The 23,765-nt window shown below is 32.0% G+C and overlaps 2 protein-coding genes across 11 annotated transcripts in view; one reads left to right on the plus strand and one right to left on the minus strand.

Moving 5' to 3' along the window:
• Window positions 1-1,671, plus strand: part of LOC143052712 (hydroxysteroid 11-beta-dehydrogenase 1-like protein) — a 64,959-nt gene extending 63,288 nt beyond the window's left edge. For all 10 annotated transcript variants that reach the window (XM_076225801.1, XM_076225802.1, XM_076225803.1 and 7 more), the window contains 2 exons: window positions 323-460; window positions 1,069-1,671. In XM_076225801.1, the coding sequence (XP_076081916.1) occupies window positions 323-460; window positions 1,069-1,298 (368 nt within the window). In that variant the 3' untranslated portion in view covers window positions 1,299-1,671. The remainder of the gene's footprint in view (window positions 1-322; window positions 461-1,068) is intronic.
• A 6,928-nt stretch (window positions 1,672-8,599) lies between these two features.
• On the minus strand, window positions 8,600-22,426 carry LOC143052714 (uncharacterized). Its single transcript, XM_076225811.1, has 4 exons — window positions 22,091-22,426; window positions 18,445-18,817; window positions 12,609-14,297; window positions 8,600-11,684 (listed from the first exon to the last, which is right to left on the minus strand). The coding sequence occupies exons 1-4, from the start codon at window positions 22,292-22,294 to the stop codon at window positions 10,579-10,581; spliced, it is 3,372 nt and encodes a 1,123-aa protein (XP_076081926.1). The 5' UTR covers window positions 22,295-22,426; the 3' UTR covers window positions 8,600-10,578.
• Window positions 22,427-23,765: the final 1,339 nt, after the last annotated feature.

Raw genomic sequence — 23,765 nt, forward strand, 5'->3', positions numbered from 1 at the left:
TTCTTCAAAGACTTTATTATCTCCCTTGTCACAATGTGTGAATTATTTTATTTACAGAAAAAGTAGCTGAAGCCATTTTATTCCTCTGCAAAGATTGTATTGTCTCCCTTGTCACAATGTTGGAATTATTTTATTTACAGTTAAAGTAGCTCAGCCATTTTCTGGTGTTTATTTCTCTACAAAGATTGCATTATCTCCCTTGCCACAATGTTTGAATTATTTTATTTACAGGTAAAATTGCTCAGTCATTTTCAGATGTCTATTCCTCTACAAAGATTATATTATCTCCCTTGTCACAATGTTTGAATTATTTTCTTTACAGGTAAAGTTGCTCAGCCATTTTCTGGGGTTTATTCCTCTACAAAGTTTGCGTTAGATGGATTTTTTGGAAGTATTCGACAAGAATTTGCTTTAAGAAACTGCGATGTGTCAATTACATTATGTGTTATTGGCTTAGTAGGTAAGTCAAATATGTCTCTATTCTTTATGGCGCTAAATAAATATATTATTTATTTTAATATGTGGTGTATGAATTTTCCAAGGATACTTTAGTTCAATGTTAACAACTGATTCAGCAAAAGCACATTTTCTGTAGGTTTATATGACAAAATATGGTTCAGTATTTTAACAGAAATTGGTATTCACAAAATAATATTTTGAAAAAAGGTTATGTCTTCACTCTCTCACGCCAGAGGATTGTATAATTTGAGTAGCTTTATATTTCTGTAGCAAGAACAGCTAAATAGTTCATATCTGGTATACCAAAGTTTTACTGCCTAAAAGTTCATTCTAGCATATGTTCTTTATCCTTAATCTCATTTTCATGGTTCAGTTATGCTATTTAACCAAATTGTCTTTTTTTGAGCAATAGCACAACTATATTTAGCATGAAGAATAATGACCAGTTAAACGCAACGTTGGACCAGTTTTTTGAAAACAGTTCACTTTTATGTGGTGTATCAAATGTTTTAAGGTGTTGTTCAAAAGTAGGAATATAAGAACTTACAATTTATTTATTGTTTTAATTTTTGTCTATTTTTAATGTGGTGTTTAAATTCTTATTTTCAGGTACAGAAAGTGCTATATCAGAATTGAGAAATTTTGGACAACATTTTTTACTTAAATACATAAAAGCAGCTGAACCTCCAGATGCTGCCTATGCAATAATAAGAGGCGGAGCTTTACGAGCGAGAGAGATATATTTTCCTTACATGGAAACTAGAGTATTGACATTGTTACGAGATTTATTGCCAAGAACGGTGGACTACATAAACAGATGGGTCTACACGACAAGTTGAAAATGTGTTCTGTAACGAAATATTTTCTAGTCAAATGTACTTGTTAAAGCTTGTAATGTGAATTATTGTTCATCACTGCAGTAAAGAGTCCAGTCCAAAGAAATCCTCTAAACTCATAGCAATAGAAAATAGAGTTATAGAGAAAATTTGATATTTGATTATCTCCCTTGACTAAATTATCCCCCTTGACTAAATTAACTCCCTCACTTAAATTATCTCCCTTGACTCAGTTAACTCCCTTGAGTAAATTATCTTCCTTGACTCAGTTAACTCCTTTGAGTAAATTATCCCCCTTGACTATGTTGCCATGTGGTGACTGTTTAATATGCTAGCTTTTAGTCAGTAGAGCTATGTGTTTGGTTTCTTACACAGGCCACAAGATTTGGAAAATTTTCATGTTTTTCAAATGAAATTCTAGTTTTACTCAGGTGATCATATTTAAAAAAAATAATACAAAAGCTCATATTCTATTGATAAATTTCTGGGTTTCAAAAATAATTAGATCTGAAATCCAGATATTTTTATAAAGGGGTAAATGAAAAAATAGTGCACTGTTTTTTTAAATATTTTTAACCGGATTTTTGTGACAAAAATGTCGGTTATTGATTTGGAGATGTACGGCGGGCGGCCGGGCGGCTGGGCGAGCGGTCGGGCGGGCGGGCGGCAATCAAATGTTGTCCGTGCATTAACTCATGAACCGTTCAACCAAAGCTTTTAAAATTTTAATATGTTATTACTGACAACTATACGAAGGTCAAGTTCAATAATGGCGATTTTGACTTTTACCGTTGAGGAGTTATGGTTCTTGAAAGGCGGCAATCAAATGTTGTCCGTGCATTAACTCGTGAACCGTTCAACCAAAGCTTTTAAAATTTTAATATGTTATTACTGACAACTATACGGAGGTCAAGTTCAATAATGGCGATTTTGACTTTTACCGTTCAGGAGTTATGGTTCTTGAAAGATTGAAAAATGGAGTTTTCAGTCATGTCCGTGCATTTACTCATGAACTGTTCCACCAAAGCTTCCCAAATTTTAATATGTTGTTACTGATGACAGAATAGAGGTCAAGTTCAATAATGACGATTTTGACTTTTACCGTTCAGGAGTTATGGTTCTTGAAAGATTGAAAAATGGAGTTTCCAGTCGTGTCCGTGCATTTATGCATGAACTGTTCTACCAAAGCTTTCTGAAATTTTAATATGCTGTTACTGATGACAAAATGGAGGTCAAGTTCAATAATGACGATTTTGACTTTTACCGTTCAGGAGTTATGGTTCTTGAAAGATTAAAAAATGGTGTTTCCCGTCGTGTCCGTGCATTTTCTCATGAACCATTCAACCAAAGCTTTTGAAATTTTAATATGTTGTTACTGATGACAAAATAGAGGTCAAGTTCCATAATGTCGATTTTGACTTTTACTGATCAGGAGTTATGGTTCTTGAAAGATCGTAAAATGGCGTTTCCATTTACGTTGTTGCATTTACTCATGAACCATTCAATCTAAGCTTTTCAAATATTATTATTTCAAAATGTTGATACTGATGACAAAATGGAGGTCAAATTTGATATTGATGATTTTCACTTTCACCATTCATCAGTAATAGCTCTTGTGATATTACCAGGACACAAATAAATGTAAATAAATCCGGTTTGCTGTCGTTGTGACAGCCTCTTGTCTTGTCTTCAGTCACTTATTTTGTTGTCCCTAAGGCCTTATTCCTGGTATCTATGATCAGTTTATTTAGCCAACTATTGAATCTTTGAAATCACATGTTAAGTAGGAACAACATTATAATCAGCAACTTTAAATAATAAAAGGACTTTTCTATTGTAAAATTAAATTGAAATTTGTATACTGAAAAGATACAAAATAATATGTAGTTATGTTAATTACAGCTTTTTTATGCTATGCAACTGTTATACATTCAATATGTTTTGTGTATTATTGGAATGGCTGTTCTGTGTTTAAGTAAAGTTATGTATTTGGTGGGGTTTTAAAAATCACACAAAGAACAATATAGCATAGCTAATGTGTTATTTTCTTACTCATGATATTGCTTATCTAATTTCATAACTGTGGTTACCCCATACAAATTTATAAATTGCATCAGTAGTCCTTAAATCTTGCTATGAAGAAATGCACAAAATTAAATTCCTTTGAAATGGCAAATTGACTGTCCAGGAAAGTGAAAGACAATAGAAAAAATTAGAATTTCTCCCTGTTAGATTTTATCAATGAAGTAGTTTACCTCTTAAAAAGAATTATTTTTGAGGGGCATTTTAAAGCTTGTTCAAACTACAGGGTATTTAAGCAAAGTCTAGGTAAATCTACGAAGTAATGTTTATGGATGATATTTTTGAGAATTAATATCAATTCTATGGAAAAAAAAAGATAATAGACTTGTCCTCCATCATTGTATTGTTGATTTATTGTATGTACAAGGCTTTGGATGGGGTTGACATCATATTAATAATGGACAAAAAGTGCAAATTATATTGCTAATATAAAGAAGAATAAAGGAAAATGAGACCCAAAAATGTAGAAGAGAGAAAACTAGGCCCACAAATAAAAAATAATACAGAATGATGTATGAAATAACTAAAGAATATAAAAAAATTAAAGAATAAAGAAATAAAGTATCCCTCTCTTCAAGATCTATCTGTATGAAATCAAAGACAAATTAGTGATTTTTTGAACTGATTAATGTACCAGTTATAATATTTTTTTGACTGATTAATGTACCAGTTATAATATTCTTTTCACTGATTAATGTACCAGTTATAATATTCTTTTGTTTAAATTTAGAGTAAACCCAATGTCTGCTAGTCCTCAACAAATGTTATTTTGTTCCTTGTTATTTAGTATGCTTAAGATATGTTCAGCATTTTATTGTATGTTCAGTTCTACAGATTGTTCTGTCCTTCAAGGCATAAAACTTTGCTCAGTGCTTGGAGCACAAAAATCGTGCTCGAAACATGAAATCCAGCAATTTGATTGGTTGATTTTCGAGTATAAGTACAAAAATCATGCTAGAAAGTTTTATGTCCGTGAGGCCTGGATTTCTTATTTTGCTGGGTGCATGATTTTAATGTTAATTATTTTGATTTGATTCAGATATGGTTGACACCAGTTCAAAGAACAGAATTATATTTTTTTAATTACATTTTATCTTGTGTAATAGTATCTAAAGTGGTTTATTTTTTATACCACAAAATGAAATACGTTGAGTTTTAAGTAAGTTTTTATGAGATAAATCGGTGCTGTTCATTTTGTTAATTGCTATAATTTGAATCTGGTATAGAAACAAGCAGTTGAAAACAACCATAAAGTAATGTCTAATAACAAAATCTTAGTGGAAGTGTTTTTATTTAAATTAAGATTGCTTTAGGGACCACATCAAAAGTTCAATGTAAAATACAAAACTTAATTCATACGGTTTTTTCACTGACCCCCTACCCCCTCTTAACTTAATTTGGGAAAAATTGATTGACCAATAAGGATATATATAAAATAGATTTCAATTAAACAAAACTTGCAGCAATGTTAACCCCCCCCCCCCCCCCCATCCCCCAAACTATTTGAATTAAGTTTTTTATCTTCATTGATTTTTTGATGTTGTCCCTTATGTTTGTTGAATATGGATCTCCTAGATTAGTTTGACAATAGGATAACAAATCTTAGGGTATCGAAACCGTTTGGATAACTATTTTGTTTAACCATACAATACACAAACGTGACTAAAAATAAAAAAAATATTAAACTCTTCAAAGAAAATACAATTGGAAGTTTTAAAACCTTTTTATGGCTTTACTTTATCGGAAACATTCATTATATCTCAAATTTGATTGATTTCAAAAAAGAAAAGAAAACAAATAACCACTATTTTGACCATGATACTGATACCTTAAGATGATGTTAGATTACGAAATCCTTACAATAAAGACCCATATTAGTAGGAATTTTCACTGAATTTTTATTCGCATGAAATATACCCAATCAGTATACTGTAAATTCAGAAATAAATGCAAACTAGAATTCACAATTTCATTAGATCATATCCTTCACTAATATTTTGAAATAACATTAATTAAATAGATCTCACATATTGTGGTTTACAATTTTAAATGAATGCATAATTTCTGAATTTACATTAGCTTTTGCAAAATTACAATATTGCTGAGAAGGGTGCATTTATCATTTCATGCAGAAAATTCAAGCCCATGCAAAAAGATTGATGCATGGAATGTGTAAAAGTAACAACTTGGGGAAAATCGCCAAGTATACTGTATAATATGTTTCTTTGTTTTAATGTTTGCATGACTACCTCCTATTTATATCATTGTTAAACATTTTTTATAAAAATAAAATACTCATAATATGTTTTCGTTTAACCTGGGCCAATATCGAATCTTTTGCTACGTATACTGTAGTGAGTTGGAACCTTATCTTTGGTGAGATTTAACTTTGACCTTAAAAGTCTAGTTTTCCTGCCAAATGTCATTTGTTTACTCTGGTCATTCTGGCTTCAACACTATAAACTGCACACTTCGATAAGATATTACAGAGTGCTGACAGTAAGGTTAAACACTCATCTCAAATGCTGTAACATAATTGTTTGACAATTTTGAATTTTTAAGGTAAAATTATGTTGTATTCTTCTAATACGTTTTCTATGTTATATATAAAAATTGAATACACAAAAATACTGCAATCCGAGAAAAACTCACATGTGACAGTACCTTATCAAATGCAAAATCAAAATCTCAAACACATCATACGAATGGAAAACAAATGTCAAAAATGGACTTGGCAGAGGAATTTTCTTATTATAAGAATTAAATGGTGGATTAAACCTGAATTTGTAGCCCGCTAAACTCTACACATATACAAATGTATACCCATGCTCGGTCTTCGGAAGGAGCAACTAATTTTTTGTCAAAAAATAAATACCCTTGATTCAAGTCAAAGTTGAATGTAAAACTTGAAATTGACTCTTTTTAAGAACGGAAAGTGTAAAATGAAGATAAACCAAGCCGAAATATTACTTAGTAGGTACTAATGAAAGTGTTATAAGCTTTGAGGTGTTGATTGTTTACGTTCAACGATCGTTTTCTTAAAAACCAATGTAAAAATTGGTTGATTTGTTACAAATATATTCTTTGATTGTTTCTCCTGAAAGAAAAAATGGCACAATCAGGATTAACGATTCAAGATTCTGGAATGATCTTATTGCTCATCGATCAGGCTATAAAGGGATTTCATTTGAATGCAGAAATTTACATTGCCTCTTAGTTTCCTGAACACATAATGGATCAAACATTTTTGGAATTTGAATCTCAAATTCAATATAAACTTTATAATTCCAAATACAGAAATTAACAACTGGTAATATTTATACAAAATGTACAAAATTATAAAACTTGTTTCCTTCACTAATAGATAATGTATTTTTCCCCAGCTTATTTAAATGCATACATTTGGTAAATAAAAGATCCTTGTATGGTGAGAATAAAAATATTCAAGATACTGTACAATGCTTATGATGATAAAGACTCCTGCGTATCTCGGAGAAACTAGTATACTAGTATATATAGGCATATGAGGTCTAGTTAGAGCCATCATATGGACAAAACGCGCAAAATTTCAATCCTGGTATTTATGATGAGTTTGTTTATGACTCTTTATAATGCATAAATAATAAATATATCACAAAAAAAAAGGCGCGACAAAAACCGAAGATAGAATTATATTCAACCCATAATTTGAAAATAAACTGACAATGTTATGACAAGAAACAAAATAGAAAACGAAACTCTAGAGCAACTCAAAAATGTTTAAAATATTAAGTTGCAAATATATAATGCCTTTCATCATGTATTTCACACAAGTAGAACTAACGTCACAAGAGGAAATGTTAATATTGTTAAAGGACAAAAAGAATTATGTACTACAATGGTAGGCACCATCTTGTTTAGTCTATGACATTGTTGACGTGAACCCACTTACATTTGAAACAACGTGACTAGTTCTATGCTGCAAGTAAGGAGTAGGATAGTTTACGTTCAATCAAATCTCATAAATGTATTAAATGGATTTCAATCCAGGAAAAACACAAACAAGCAACTGACTCGTGTATCGCATCAACTCTCAAGAGCGACATCAAATGAACCAATCGAATCTTTCGTTTTCTATGTTGTGTTCATATGATATTGTTTTACCTTTGGTGTTTGTTTGCATGTTATTGTCAGTTCGTGTTCGAGTGATGGGTTTAAATATATATATATATTTTTGCATCTTTATCCTCTTTTTCTAAAACAGATTGAAACGTAAAAACAAACCAGGAATATCCAATAGCAGGTACATGCAGATTTTTGTTTGTTTGTTTCATGTATTTGTAGCGATGACTCTTTGGCCGAGTTTGATTATGCCATTTGGTCCATTTTGACTCTATCGTTCTACAACATTTGTCTAAAAGTTCTGGTTTTCAATTTTCAAACCTCTAGCTGAACTGCACAAAATTTATTTGTATGACTTCGCATTTAGAGGTGCAAAATTGTCAAATTTTAAATAGATTTCAAAAGGGGACATAAATTCATTCAATTCATCTTGAAAATACAAACAAGACTAGACAAAGTGGTGTCCCCGCACTCCACTCCAAAGTGTTATTTTAAAACACACAAAGTTGAGCATTGGAGCACGCTCCTCTTATGCAAATAAATACTCCCAAAAATGACAAAGTTCAACTATCTCCCGAAAATGCAAGTATTTATCAAAATCAAAACCCTGAACACATCCACACCATATATAATTATGAACAAACAGACAGCAAAGTGTAAACATCCTATGATTCAAACTGTAGGCGTTATGAGACTAACCATATACCCATAATGGGACGGACAGACTGACTGGGGTAACATATATACTAAAATTTGCGGGGGTATTCAATATATAGTTAAGTGTTTGTGATCTCAATCATTTTCAATATTTTATAAAATATCTAAATAGCTAGGGATGGTGATGACAACTGGGGACTTATCCTATACTAGTATTTTATTCGATTCATCTTTCATAAAAAAAACAACAATAAAATGTATGGTTTAAGTGTTGGGATTTCTTTCATTTCTAAGATACAGTATATATTATCCCATTTGTAAATAACAGGGATGGTTGACCATTGGCGTCTTATCCGTTTTGGCATGACAAACAATAGAATATGTGGTTTAGAGGTGAGGATCTCAATTATTTCCAAAATATTATGATTTGTAAATGGCTGGGGATAAGAAATGACCAATGGGGACTAATTCTATGTTTTATTCAATACATCTGAACATGTCAAGCAATAAAATGTATGGTTTAATGATGGTAATCTTAATCCTTTTCATGATATTATAAGATTTGTAAATGGCTGGGGATTGGAGATTACCAATAAAGATTTGTCAAATATTTCATTCAACTTATTTTGACATGACAACTAACAAAATATGTGGTTAAGGGTTTGGGGATCCCAATCATTCGAAGATATACGATATTTAAATGGCAGGAGATTGAAGATGACCAATGGGGACTATTTCAAGAATTCATTCAACTCATCGTTTACATGACAAACAATACAATTTCTGGTCTAGTGTAATTGATCTCAATCATTTTCATAAATATTTAAACCTTTATTATTGGAGAAAGGAATTACTCATGGGGACTTGTCCTGTACTTAATCACTCTTGAAATGACAAACACGAAATACATACATGATATTGTACCATTTGTAAATGGCAAAGGATGAGGATGACGTCTCGTTTATAGTGATCTTAATCATTTTTATAAGTATATAATTTGAGACTAGCCGATGATAAGGGATATGAATGACCAATTGGGAGATATCCTATATTTCATTCAATAATCTTTAAATAATAGACCAAAAAATATATATGGTTCAGTTTTTGAGTTGATCATTTTCAAGACATTATAACATAAGTAAATGGAAGGGGAGGGGATGACCAACGGGAATTTATCCTCTATTTAATTCAAATCATATAAACATGTCAAACAAGATATATGGTTCAGGGGTAGGGAAGTAAATTATTTCCATAATAGAGGCGTAAGATACCCTCGGGACAATCAAACTCATACGTCAAATATGAACTGGCAACGCAAATATGTAATACCATATGCAAACGACAGGGAATAGAAGTAACCAATGGGGAGTCATTCTTTTTTTTTTCATTCAATTCATCTTAACATGACCAACAAGGACATATATAGGGAAATGAATAGTTTGGTGCTGAAGATCTCAATCACTTCCAAGACATTCATTCAATTCATCTTAACATTACAAACAATTCAATAAGTGGTAAGGATCTCATCATTTTACGTAGTATCTGAATATTTTCAAATGATAGGATTTGGAATTACTACGGCGAAACTCACCCTAAATGTTATTCAATTAATGCATCTTGACATGTTAGACAAGAACAATTAAGCTTACAATTGTAACCATTGACTTTTGACGCTTCTGAAACTCATATGGTCACATGATCATTACTAAATGAGTAAAGACCCCGTTTCTTGGTCACTAATCGCTCACAAGTGGTTTTAATTTGAAAGATGAAAAAATATACCCATATGTTCTATTGTAGACGATACAACTTGATCCTCTCAATGTATCCGTTTCAACTACTAATCTATAATTTTCATCTTCATAATTAAACTACGGACATTGGGCTAGTCTGTCCTAATGTTCTTAAATAGATTAAACATGAATTTTCTGAGAGCTGCTGCGTACAAGTCTAGGTGCGAGAAACCAAGATGAAGATCGAAAACAAAAAGTATTTTAAACATCATTTTAGAGAAAAACAATACCATAGAAACAAATGCTCAAATTATTAGAGTATATTTAGACAAATAAATTAAAGTCATCTTTTAATATAAAAAATGTTTAGCAAGTATTTGAATACATAATAAGTCATATATCGTCAGTACAAACTTTTATACGTTATAAATATTATTGGTTTTGTGTTTATGTCAAATTTTTTGTCTTAATAATTTCAATATTGTATGGATTTACATTTTTTCTTTCTTTTCAAATAAATATCTGCGTTCACCAATTTAATTCAAGATTACTAACATCGTATTAATTTAAAAGAGAAAAACGAAATTTTGCTATATGAATTTAAACTATTTTTATAAAGTTAATAAGGAGAGAAATATAACAACCGAAAGAAATTTTTATGTAAAATGAGTTAGAAAAAAGTACTTCGTTTTTTCTGAGGGTATACCAATTCAAACAATTGTATTTCCTTGAAACAAAGGATAAGCGGTGGTTTGAGAGTTCCATAAACCTGACATGAGGTCCAACATACTGTTCGTCACCCCTCCTAAAATTGGCCCTTGAATTGTTCTTTTTTCCGGAATCGTTTTAGGATAAACCCATAAACCATTATTAATAATGGTACCAAAAGTTGAATCCCTAGAATAAGTTGATGCAGTAGGTGCTATTTGTTGCTTTTCTTTCTTGACCAGATTCCAAACATTGAACTGTTTTGACTGTTTTGACTTGCCATTATTCTTTGTTGGATTTAAAACTGAATTTATGGAATTCGATATTTCAGTTGGAATTAAACTTTTGGCAAATTGTTTCCAGACATTTACGTTGTTTGATTTGTTCGATTGCTTCTTTATAGACATCAATTCCAAAGGTCTAGATCCAGTTCCGATTGATTTAATATTGTTCTCAGATTTGAATGAAGTTTTGATGGCAGGCGGTGCACTCTTATTAACTTCTTGTCTATTCTGCGCATGCACTGTGTCAGAAATACCAATACCACTGTTCAATCCATTTAACAATCGGTCAAGAATTCGTGCATTTACAATTTGATCTTGAGAACCTTTGCCTCCGACTATCTTAATATCTACTGGGATATTATTTGAGTTATGATTAGGTTCTTCTGCGTCTCTTTTGTTTAATTTAGGCAAAGCAACATCTGATATGGGTTGATTCCTTGGTTCACTGACAACGAAATTCTGTTTTCGAAATAATTCTGGTGAATTCAATACGTTAATCTTAGGTTGGCTCATAATAGAATTTTCATTGGCAACCGTTGGAGCATCAACTGCTATTCCTAGAACATCTACATTTCTAGCATCTAATTTCTTAAACGAAAAGTTTGTTTTCGGATCTGAAATAACTATTGGTTTATTTCCGTGACCTCCCGGCAATTTTTCTAGTTCAACATTTATGTTCTGATTTATTGTATTATCTACAAATCCTAATGGCACTTGTGACAATTTATCCCAAGACGATGCAATATCTTTTGAAGGACGTTCAACATATAGGACTCCAGGGTTTTGCATACGTAAACTACCTACATCAGACACTACAATGCCATCTGAAACGAGAAAACATGTACATTGTATTTACATTTTTTTAATGTTGCCATTCAAATTTTACCGCAAAATAATACGAAACTAACCTTCAAACTTTACATAATACTACAGCTGAACTATTTGTAGTGTGTCAATATCACATAGAAGTTCGATTAAACCAAGAATTCGTTATAAGATCAAACAGCTAGGAGTTTTCAGTTATTCATTTGGAATTATTGTATCTCTTCTATAGCAGAGGCAAATGCATTATTAAGTATCATTAAAAACCCGTTCAATTGAGTTTATTGTCTTCCAAGCAAATAAAAAAACTTGGTGTTGGTGGTCTTCAGACCTAATCATTTTGATGTACACATTATGTTTCCTATATATAAACTATACTGAAAGCGTTATCTTACAATGTAAAAGCTACAAGGGGTTTGTTTTCGCACCAGGTTGACTGAATGACATATTCAGGCTTGATGGGTTCTTTTGCTTTTATAAAAAGAAATTACAATTTCTAACAGCAGTAAAGGAGGTTTTTATTTGTAGAAACAAAATGCTAGAATCAGCTCTTAACTTGACAAAATAATTTACGTATTAGTAAGCAGGCATTTAATATAATAACACATTATTACTAGCAACGTTGACCATTCTTTGCAAGATTGTCTACATGATATTTACTTGCACATTATTCATTCAAATACTATATGTTGTGCTTTATTCTCATTTTTTAAATTGTGAATAGAAATGGAGAATATGTCAAAGGAACACCCTTTGAATGTTTCACTCAATAGGAAAATGTGTGCAATCGTTAAATAGTGTCAAATAGTAATCGTGGTGTTTGTGCAGATGAGTTAAATGAAGCATTCAAATGATATCCTTTATCACTTTATCTATCATAACCATTTTTACTTAACCTTTCTTTACATGCTCTAACGAAGGTATACCTTTTTGAAAAGCATTTTGAGCCACCAAACCTTGCCTATTACCGCTAACAAGTGGTAATGCTATTGGACGTCCGGGTCCTCTATTAGAATGGTTGATTATATCTCCGGTTACCCCAACAGATGTTTTATGGTGCAAATCGTTCATCAAATTATTGATTTGTTGAGTTCCACCTTGTCCATTTGGATCGTATGCCATTGTGTCTAATTGACTGTTAAGGTTGTTTAGTAAAGTGTTCATTCTTAACAGAGCTTCATGCCATGCATTAGTGGTCGTTTGTGGCATGAAATCTATCATCTGACCAGCAGTCGTTGGAGGGTCAGTCAGCTGTTGGTTTATCATAGGACTTGCTGTTGTTGAAGGCATAACATTTATGCTCCTATAGTTGGTGGTCGGAGGGTCAATCACCTGCTGGTTCAAGACTGGAGTACTAGCAGTCGTGGTTTCTTTTGGCAAAGTAATGTCTTTTGATTGTGGTACAGAGACATTATTGTTGTTTGGCTTGTCGGTTAATGTTTCAGAAATATTTACCATTGTAGATGATGGTTTTGCCTTTACATTACCGTTTTCAATTCTGACTGTAGAAGTATCAGAGTTAACATTTGTTTGCTTCATGTTTAATTCGTTATTTCTAATCTCATTAGAAGCATTAGCTTGTTTCTGACTATTAAGAGCATACACGCTTTGTAGGAACTGGTCGGTTAAATCTCCAAAGGACTGTGTATTGCGTGAAAATACATCAAAAGGGAAAAATTGTAGCGGCAACAGAGTATCTAAATCAACATCTGCACTAGCAGCCATAGCACCATAAAACATGTCTCGCAGCATATTCATGTTTCTGTTGATACTTACAGGGTCAAGTGTAGTATCTTCCATAGTCACGGGAATTCCAAGGGGGCTTTCTGTAGCATTTATCACAGTTTTATTATGCACTGTAAGCATTGATTGGTTAGTATTAGCAGTGTTTATAAGCGTCGCTTTCCCACCACCGGAAGCATTCAAAGCTCCTAAGCCGGAAGGAGGTGGCGATAAAGTACCTGCTATCCATTGTGCTCTGTTGAAGATGGTATTACCAGGGGACTGAACCAAGTCTTGTCTCACACCAGATATTCCATTTGGGGATGTGAGGTCAAATATATTGCTCTTAATATCCTGTAAAAGTGGCTCAGATATAACACCTTTAGTAAAATCATTCAAGTTGCCTACGACAATTGGCGGAAGGGTAGGGTCTGCTTTTCCTAAATCGGTAAGAATTGTATCTATGGGAACCGTAGTGGAAATCATTGTTACATCTATTGGTGGGAGAATGGTGTTAACTTCCGGTTTGTACAAGTATACAGGAATTCCTGATGTTACAGCATCTGTATTTTTGGAAGTAACGATATTTGATTGGTCGAGAATGTTATCTATAGTTTTAATGTCATTGACATCTTTGCTCATTGTTATTGTTTTGACATCTCTAGAAGGCTGTATAGTTTTTGTTTCATTCCTTACAATATCTTTATTTATAATGGTATTCCAGTGTTCAGTCGGTCCATCGATTATTTTTACATTTTTTATAGGTTTCGGTATTTTCGGAGGTTTTCCTCTCTTTGATGGCAGAATTGCTATATCAGCACAGTTGTAATATTCTTCTTGATTTCCACATCCGACATCTTGATATCCATCATCGCATCTTCCCCAGTTGTAGGCTATAAAATAAATAGATAAGAGAATTCAATAACCGTGATAAGATGTAACACGTACGGCCTTCAATAATGAGCAAATCCAATCCTTGTAGGCATCTTGAAAAGGCCTCAATTTGACAAATGTAAAACAATTCAAACGAGAAAACTCATGGCCTAATTTATGTACAAAATAAACAAAAAAAACAAACAAATATTTAACACATCAACAAACGACAACAACTGAATTACTGGGTCCTAACTTGGGACAGGCACATACATACATAATGTGGTGGGATTAAACATGTAAGCGATATTCCAACCCTCCCCTATCCTGGAACAGTGGCGTAACAGTACAACATAAGATCGAACTATAAAAATCAGTTGAAAAGAAATTAACTGATCAGATTGATACAAATAGAAATACTACACAGAGTGGACGAGGCCGGGTACTTGTATATCCCAACAACAAAAAGACACTAGGTACATATCTGAGAGAACTCGCAGATACTGACAGCAAGTTCAAACCCACTAACAACTACTTGAAAAAAATCATGCATCTAAGACTATATACTGCCAACCATGTTTATTTTTTTTTCATTTAAAAACAATTTTCAGTTGTTATGCAATTAAAAATTCGACAGTGGAAGTTCTGAAAACAACAAAATAAAATTATTATTCGATCTCCAAGAAATAAAATTAAAAACTCGATTCATTCGTTTTTTAATTTTGAAATTCTACTATATAATATGAGTTTGTTGACTTAATTGATGAATTGTACTGCTGTTTCTTAATGTATTCTATATTTTCATCTTGTTACATGTTTTTTTTTTATTCTTGTATATTGCATTCGATAGAGAAAAAAAAATGTATTAAAGATGTTAAAAATTACGAATAGTGACGTTTTATATGTAAAAACACTTCCGAACCGCAATTTGTAATAACAGCATTGGAGGATTTCAAATTGAAGTAATCTTCGTCAATCACATACGCGTAAAAGGCAGTTTTTTGTTTGTTTTGACAACGCCATTCATACCACAAATCTATCAATCATTCACTGTTTATATACTAATGATCTTGTTAATCAGTAATACATGTTATTTGTATCATTATGGACTATTCCATTCTCATTAAGGAATGTATAATTGATATATACAATCTCTTTAACTTACTTTTTTACAATTTCGGCATGACATTCCAGAGATACGAAATAGCTGTTATATTTTTTTTTATAGTAAAATAAGTACGGTTACACTAAGTACTGTGCCGTGTTAGGGGGCCGCTAACTTGGTTATCCCCGTCACATTCTGTATGTACCTTTTCCAAGTCAGGAGCGTAATCTTTTTATTTAGTTTGAGTGATAATTGTTGTTTGTCACTTTTGATATATCATATTTTGTATTTCGTTAATTGTTTTTTTTTTATTTTTTTTTTATTATTCTTGGTACATAAATCAGTCCGTTACTTTACTTCGTTTGAACCGTTTTTTGTTAGTCATTTCGGGGTCTTTATATTATAGCGTGACTATGGGCCGGGGTAAGGAATTTGCTCATTGTTAAAGGTTGTACTGTGACCTTTTGTTGTTTACTTCTTTTTTTCAATGGTCTCTGGTGGAAAGATATCTCATCGTATCTTCATATTTTTTTAAAGTTCTACATTTCCCGTTTATATACCTTAAGGTGTAATATCACCATTGTTTTTCCCCTATTAGTCTGTGTTAAATTTGCACTTTTCAAAAAAATTGCAGAATTTATCTTTGTTTCAAATAAAGAAATATTTGGCATGAGTAAAGTTTTATACTGTCCAGTACTATAGAAAAATTTCACATAACATTTCTTTGCATATAAAAAAATAACCATTATTGGAAGTTAACCAATCAAATTTCTCCCCTTATTTTATCTGTGTACAAGATTTAGTCACCATGTAACCTCAAGATTACAAAATTTTCTATAGAAATCCCAAATAAAAAATAATGGTGTTTTGAAATACCCAAGACATATGTTTATGACACTGAAATTTTTTACTGAAATAAAATGTAGGATTAATTACCTATAACTGTCAAATTCAAGGGAATATTTTGTTAGACCTACTTTCGTATACAACCGGATGTGACGTACCATGATTTGGTGGTATTACACCTTAAAGCATATATTTACTTATGAAAATAAGGAGGTTGCCAATGAGACAATTATCAGACAGAGTTAACACGAGGAGGATGTTAGCAATATATACAACCGTATGGCATCATCAATCAGAAGAACACACACCGTATAGTTGGCTATAAAAGGCCTCATCATAAAAATGCGACACAATTCAAACGAGGAAACTAGCAGCTTAATTTATATAAAACAAAAACAAAAAGATGATAGGTGTTTGTACGCACAGAAATTACGAAAACATTTATTATAATTCTATGAAACTAGATCTAAATAGTGCTTTTTTTATTGATTTATAGACTCATAAATCATACAGACTTGTAGTTTGACGTTTTCAACTTCATTTTGCATTAAAAATAATGTTTTTATGTTTCAATAATAGTTAAACTGAAAATTCGACATTATTTTTTTTTCTCCAATATAGGAAGAATGGTTCTTAACTAAATACAATGGGACTTTAACGGGGGGATTGATAAAAATCGAATGAGCCCTTCTGAATAACCGCCTTCCAGATGTTTGTTCAGGACTTTCAGCATTACTACATGTATATAATAAACTTGACCAGTGTATTTTGATAGGGAAAAGAGTTAAATTAAACAAAAGTATTATTTGGAAATGTGTTTATTGCTGTCCATATCTTTTAAGTATCCATGTCCTTAAATGAGCTCTTAAACAACGATCACACCACAGCTTCATCGACAACGCCCAAAGTGTTTCCACCTCCAGGTATAGATTGCCGATGTATTATAATGTTATCTTTTTTTGTCTGTGCCGTTGTGTTAATACTATCTCTTTGACATAAAATGGTGACTTGATGCAGTCATTTTGAGATTTCGTCTTTGATAAGTCTTTGATACGTAGAAAACACTAAATGGCTAAATAACAAATTTAAAGCCTTTTTAGTTGACCGGCTTATTTTTATCTGGTCGTTAACTTTGATTAAAAAATTCGAAAGGGCTGGAGACTGCAAACACATTATAATATAACCAAATGCTGCTTTATATTAACCGAGTCTTCAAAGACAATATTTTTTTCGTTATCTATTATGAGGTTACTTCTTGTGGTAGTTTGAGTACCTCGGCGTCTTGTTATTAGCAATAACTAGATGAATTTATAAGTCATAGCTATATCATTGACAGTTGTCTACGTAAATGAAAACTATCACATTTTAAATTCAGTTTTTAATCTACGCGACTTACACAATAACTGTCGAGATGTCAATTATCATCAATCAGAGTAATTTTTTGTTACATTATTTGTTTTTTTAAATTTATTAAATTTGTAAATATCTGATGACTACACTTTGAGATATATATATATATATATATAATAATAAATTAACATGATTAAAAGAAATCTAGAACCTATATCATTTAGAATAATGTTTTTCAAAGTTAAGTTTAACTGTTAAACTTGACTTAAGAGTTGTCCCCTTGATATCTCCCATATGTAACAAAGTTCTACCAACATGTGACATAAAAAAAAAACACTGCAATAGTATTACATTATGAAGATGTGGTATGCTTGAATATTAATGAGACAACTCCCCACCAAAGACCAAATGACGTAGAAAGTAGCTTCTATACGTCATCGTACGACCTTCGACAGTGAGCAAAATTCATACCGCATAATAAGTTATAAGAGGTCCAAATGTGCCTATCAGTGGCATGTGCATGTATAAATTTCCTACGTTTGGCTAATGCTCGCATGAACTGGTTTCACGTGAGTTTCACGTGTAAGCTCGTTTGAGGTGAAATTATCAATCTCATGAGATTCACGTGTAATTGATTTGAGTGAATTTCATTTTCTACATTTGAAAATGCCTGTACAAAGTCAGGAATATGACAGTTGTTGTCCATTCGTTTGATGTGTTTTATCATTTGATTTTGCCATTCGATTAGGGACTTTCCGTTTTGAATTTTCCTTGGAGTTCAGTGTTATTTGTATTTTTGTTCTTTTAACGTACTAGTCGAGCTAGAAATACTTTTTTTTTTAAATATTATAAGTACAACTACTAACCTCCGCGCCATTTCCATTGTAGCACACACTGCTTGCACGTAATGTTATCTGGCATTACTAACGCTAACTTGTACTTTCTTTCATCTGTTGGGATAAACTCAAGTCCGTGACCTTCTATTGTTAATCTATTCCTATCTAAACATTCTTGAGTAACGACTTTAGTCACATTATTATGCGGACATAATCGAAATTCAAAATGACCACCAATATTTGAAGTAATATCGAGTGTCACATTTATAAACTTCCGGTGTTGTCTGTATCTGCGCACTATTAGGCCATTTGCATATTTTCCACCAGGCTCATTTTGGCGGGAAACAGCATCATGCGGATCTCCGCAAACGCCACACTGGCCTTTATTGATTCCATGCAGTCGCTACAATAACAAAATGTTTGATGTAACAAATGATATTCATTTCAGATTGATAAGGATAGAATAGTTATAGTTAAAAAGATTTACATCATATCAACTAAGTGTTTTGATTGGGACAGGCCTTCGACGAATCTTCAATATATGTATATATATGTATGCTATTTCGGATAGAAGAATATAATTTGTATACAACAACATTTAGTTCCAAATAATTGCCGGACCAGAGGCAACGATCGTTTCTATTAAGAAAGAATAACCTTTTGACAATCATTCTTACAAAAGACAACCATCATCGCAGGGATTGAAATTACTCCGACTGCCCCAACAGATGGATTCAGAGCTGCTCTTAACACAGGCTCTGAAAGAAGTAGTTAGCACAGCTTGAATATAGTTGAAATGGTAAATTGGTGACTGTCTAACTTGCAACTAGCTATAGCTTATCGAAGACTAACTGTGTTCGGTTCTACGCAAACTTTCTACGGGATCATCAAGTAATTACATTATGGTTTGGAATATACTTATGTCAGTAGTCCCCCTCCTCAGAGTTAGTATACTTATGTCAGTAGTTCCCCTCCTCAGAGTATAGTATACTTATTTCAGTAGTCCCCCTCCTCAGTGTTAGTATTCTTATGTCAGTAGTCCCCCTCCTTAGAGTATAGTTAATTTATGTCAGTAGTCCCCCCTCCTCAGATTATTAGTTAATTCATGTCAGTAGTCACCATCTTCAGAATATTTTAGTGTATTTATGATAGTCCTTCTCCTCAGAGAATCAAAGTATTTTTATGTCCCCTTCCTCATACCCCCTTTGTATATTAATGAAAAGGTCCAATATATGTGCATTTTCTATGTTCGTGATTTTTTCAGTATGTACACACTTTCAACAACCAGAACGATGAATTACCCATAGACGAATTACCCAAATACGATTTACCCAAAGACGATTTACCCAAGGACGAATTACCCATAGATGAAATAAACATTACAAACCCAAATACAAATGTAGCAATTCGTGCTCGTGACGAGCACATCGGGGAAGTAGTGGAGAATATAACCGGAAGAAAAGTGACATTATACCGGAAATTCACGGGGTTATAATATCTCAGAATTCGAAATGAATAAGTCTTTGAATTGTATCACATGACTTGTAACGTGATGTCTATAAATCCATCTCATGTCAAATGAAATGACTGACCCTTTGCGTCTATAACCAATCTTAAAATTCAACAATCGGTTTAATGAATGTTGTTCTGTTACTGATGCAGGTCAGACCCTCGCACACATGTTAAACACCACCACATACTACGTACCCTTTGTCAGTAACCTGTAATTCAAGAGTTGTCTGTTGTTTTTCTTTTATTGGTGCATAAATCAAACTGCTGAGTTTGTTCGTTGTTGTTTTTCGTTTGGTTGTTTCATATCTGTCCTGTAGGACCTTTTATGAACTGATATGGTATTGATTTGGCTCATAGTGGGCTTAGGTTGCGGTTGGTAGTTGTTGTGTATTTTGGAGTGTTTTTTTGTAGATGATAGCACATATCCTTATTTTATAGCATTCGCCCTTGCAATATATTAAAAAGAATGTTCGCTCTTCTTGTTGTTCTCTTCTAGGGTGTAGGTTGTCGCTTATTAGCAAACACTTAAATCTGCTGCATTTGCTTGCATCTGTCCGAAGTCAGGAACCTGATGTTCAGTGGTTGTATTTTTATTTTTATTTTATTTATTTAATTAAAGCATATACTGTATTGTTGATGTGGTTCATAAGTGTTTCTCGTTTCTCGTTTTTAATATAGATTAGACCGTTGGTTTTCCTTTTTGAATGGTTTAACACTAGTTATTTTTGGGCCCTTTATAGCTTGCTAGCTATTCGAGATTCAAACTCCAGACTTCCTACAACATTGACCATTTTGTTGAAATTTTAGTTTCACCATTTCATATCATTATGTGGAGGTGGGATTTTTTTGTCGAACTAAATGACTCGTGTCAATCAGATTCCTACAAAATGTACTTCCTTCATAGTTAACACTATAAAAGTCATATTATTGAACATTACTACCTTTTAGTTTTAATGCACACTTTCTATATAAATTATATTATTAATTTGTTTATATATATATGTTAAATGACAATAATTGTCATGAAAAACATTTCAAGTAAAATATTCTTGTAAGAACCCATAATATTTGAAAATTATGACAATACATGTATATGCTTTGAATATTACTATTTTGTCTTTTTTCTTTGTAATTACTTCTTCATAAATGGTAATGAATTTACAGGCCGGTCTGATTTAATTTCAGACATTGGGATGTGGGATACAGGAGTCGATTTTTGTTTTTTTTTTGTTTTTTTTTGTGAAATCGACTCCAGGTCTATAAGACATTAACCCAACAACACACAAAGTTCGCATTTTTCATTACAGCAGGACATTTCCCACTCCAACCTAAATCAAACTTTATATCATCGTGTTATTATTTAAATAAAATTAGATGTGATTTGATTGACAATGAGACAACTATACAATAGAGACCAAAGATATTAGCATATACATGTAAATACCAAATGGCGTAGATGTTAGCACATACGGCTTCAACAATGAGCAAAAGCCTTACGCGACATAACAAAATGCAAAACATTTTAAATGAGAAAAAACAATGTGGTGACTTATGTTCAAAACAAGAAACAAATGTTAACTATGACCCTTTTGCAAAAATATGACAATTTTAAATGGATTGACCCACACACTTTATCGGAATAGAATTATCAGAATATATATAGAAGTTTGACAAACACTTATTTTTTTTATCATTGAGAAGCTTTATACGTTCAACTGATTTTTACAGAGTTATATGTACCAATATGACAATTTTAAATGGATTGACCCACACACTTTATCGGAATAGAATTATTAGAATATATAGAAGTTTGACAAACACTTATTTGTTTTATCATTGAGAAGCTTTATACGTTCAACTGATTTTTACAGAGTTATATGTACCACCTGGCAGATGGATATAGCAACTTAAAGAACTTCACATAAATTATTGATTTAGTTTAAACATATTTCATTTACTCAAAGTAAAATGGATGGACACAAGTAAGCCATACTAACAGACATACTTATAAAGTCCGCTCCAAATAACAATAATTTACAATACAATATTTATATGAGCATGAAAACAAACAATACTTTACGAGTCTATCAATTGAAAAAAAATGAAACAGAAATAAATGTAAACATTGAAAATGATGATAAATTATTAATAGAAAAATACATACCCAGAATCCGCCACAATTCAAACCATAATCCTCTAAATTTTTAGGAATCGTTTTATCCTTTTTCCAAGGTCGAACACGCCACAAACTAGATCTCTGAGGAGGTTCGAGCATTGTTCCTCGACTTTCAACGTGTTTAATAGAAAACATTAAATGTAAAAAGTTCAAGATTAATGTAAAATTTATAAATTTCAGTGTTAAATCCATATTTTATTATAGAGTTCCTAAAGATGTATTCCACTCATTAGGTGACCTTTGATATGGACACTAATGGACAGTTCATGTTTATATTTTGGGACTATCCATTTACTAATGTTTCTGAGTATCTATCAGGACTTCGTGTTAGAGGAACATACATACACATACTAAATGGTTACTTAATAGCAATTAATATATAATATTAGAATTGAGGCACCAATAGGTAGGGACATCAACACGCATGTTCCCATGTCAAACTTTTGTATGTTTTCATTTTTAGATTTAAATCATAACAATCAAAATGAATCATTTTAAATTTAATATTTGATTGACAGTAATTTCTGTTTATGTCTTGTTATCGACAATTGAAATGTAAATTCTTTGTTAAATCACTTGTCATTTTCTATTTTCACTTGGTCATTCTGTCATTATAGTACATTAACTCCTTTAAAAAAATGAAATGGCGACTCGTTCAGTCTCTCTTTATGTTCTTTAAGAGGAACTTAAATTTTCAAGAAAATCTGAAAAAACAAGGGGAAAAAAATACAAAACGTCTTCCCAAAGTAAATTATCATGTATAATTGTATATTTGAAGGTAACGTATTGTGTTTTTTAAGACAGTATTTAGTTCATTAGAATTTACGATACTTTGTTTTAAAAATTGAAAGCTTTCAAAAATGACAGACCACCATACTGCACTAATATGAAGAACGGATATTCACGACTTAAAATTCTAGCCACCTGTGGTTTTGAAATGTTTGATTTTATTTTCTGTGGTCGAAAATAACCACATTATATATTAATTATTAATAATCACTTTGTTGCTTTGCAATTACAAGAAATGCATTAATCAATTATGATAGAAAAAACCTAAGTTATATATGTGTCCCGTTTATTGAAATGAGTAAATGCGTCAGAGAAATTTATAAGTTTCGAATTTCCTCCGTGTCAGTACTAAATACACTATTTTTATTGTACACTTGAGATAGTACAATATTGAGATGTTGTCGAAACGAACTTAAGACAATCTTAAAGAGCCTTAGTATAAATCTATTTCAATATTATATCTCCCCACACGTTGTACCTCTTTGTACTAATTGATAATAATAATATCAATTACAAAAAAGCTAAACAATTGTATGATCAACATTGCCAGAGGCACTATTTGTTTTATGGTAAATAAATACGCCGCAACACCTTTGTGCATTATAAAAGACAATGTAATACAAGTTATACTTATAAATGTACATGGATGCATGTGACAGACTTTCTTTTGTGTTTTGGAAGTTGTCAGCCCTAGTTAAAATAATGCATAATACAAAGATACCACATTTCCGCTTAGATGCTGAAACTAGAGGCTCTAAAGAGCCTGTTTGGCTCACCTTGGCCTATGTGCATATTAATCAAATTACACAGATGGATTCATGACAAAATTATGTTTTGGTGGTGGTGATGTGTTTGTAGATCTTACTTTACTGAA

Source organism: Mytilus galloprovincialis, chromosome 11, assembly GCF_965363235.1.
Source record: "Mytilus galloprovincialis chromosome 11, xbMytGall1.hap1.1, whole genome shotgun sequence".
Classification (NCBI taxonomy): domain Eukaryota; kingdom Metazoa; phylum Mollusca; class Bivalvia; order Mytilida; family Mytilidae; genus Mytilus; species Mytilus galloprovincialis.

Excerpts from the sequence above, each read along its gene's own strand:
- LOC143052714 (XM_076225811.1), bottom strand. The coding sequence starts at position 22,294 with ATGGATTTAACACTGAAATTTATAAATTTTACATTAATCTTGAACTTT. Across the intron at positions 18,818-22,090 it reads TGAATTGTGGCGGATTCTGG|CGACTGCATGGAATCAATAA; the intron begins GTATGTATTTTT and ends TTGTTATTGTAG. Across the intron at positions 11,685-12,608 it reads TCAAAATGCTTTTCAAAAAG|ATGGCATTGTAGTGTCTGAT; the intron begins GTATACCTTCGT and ends TTCTCGTTTCAG.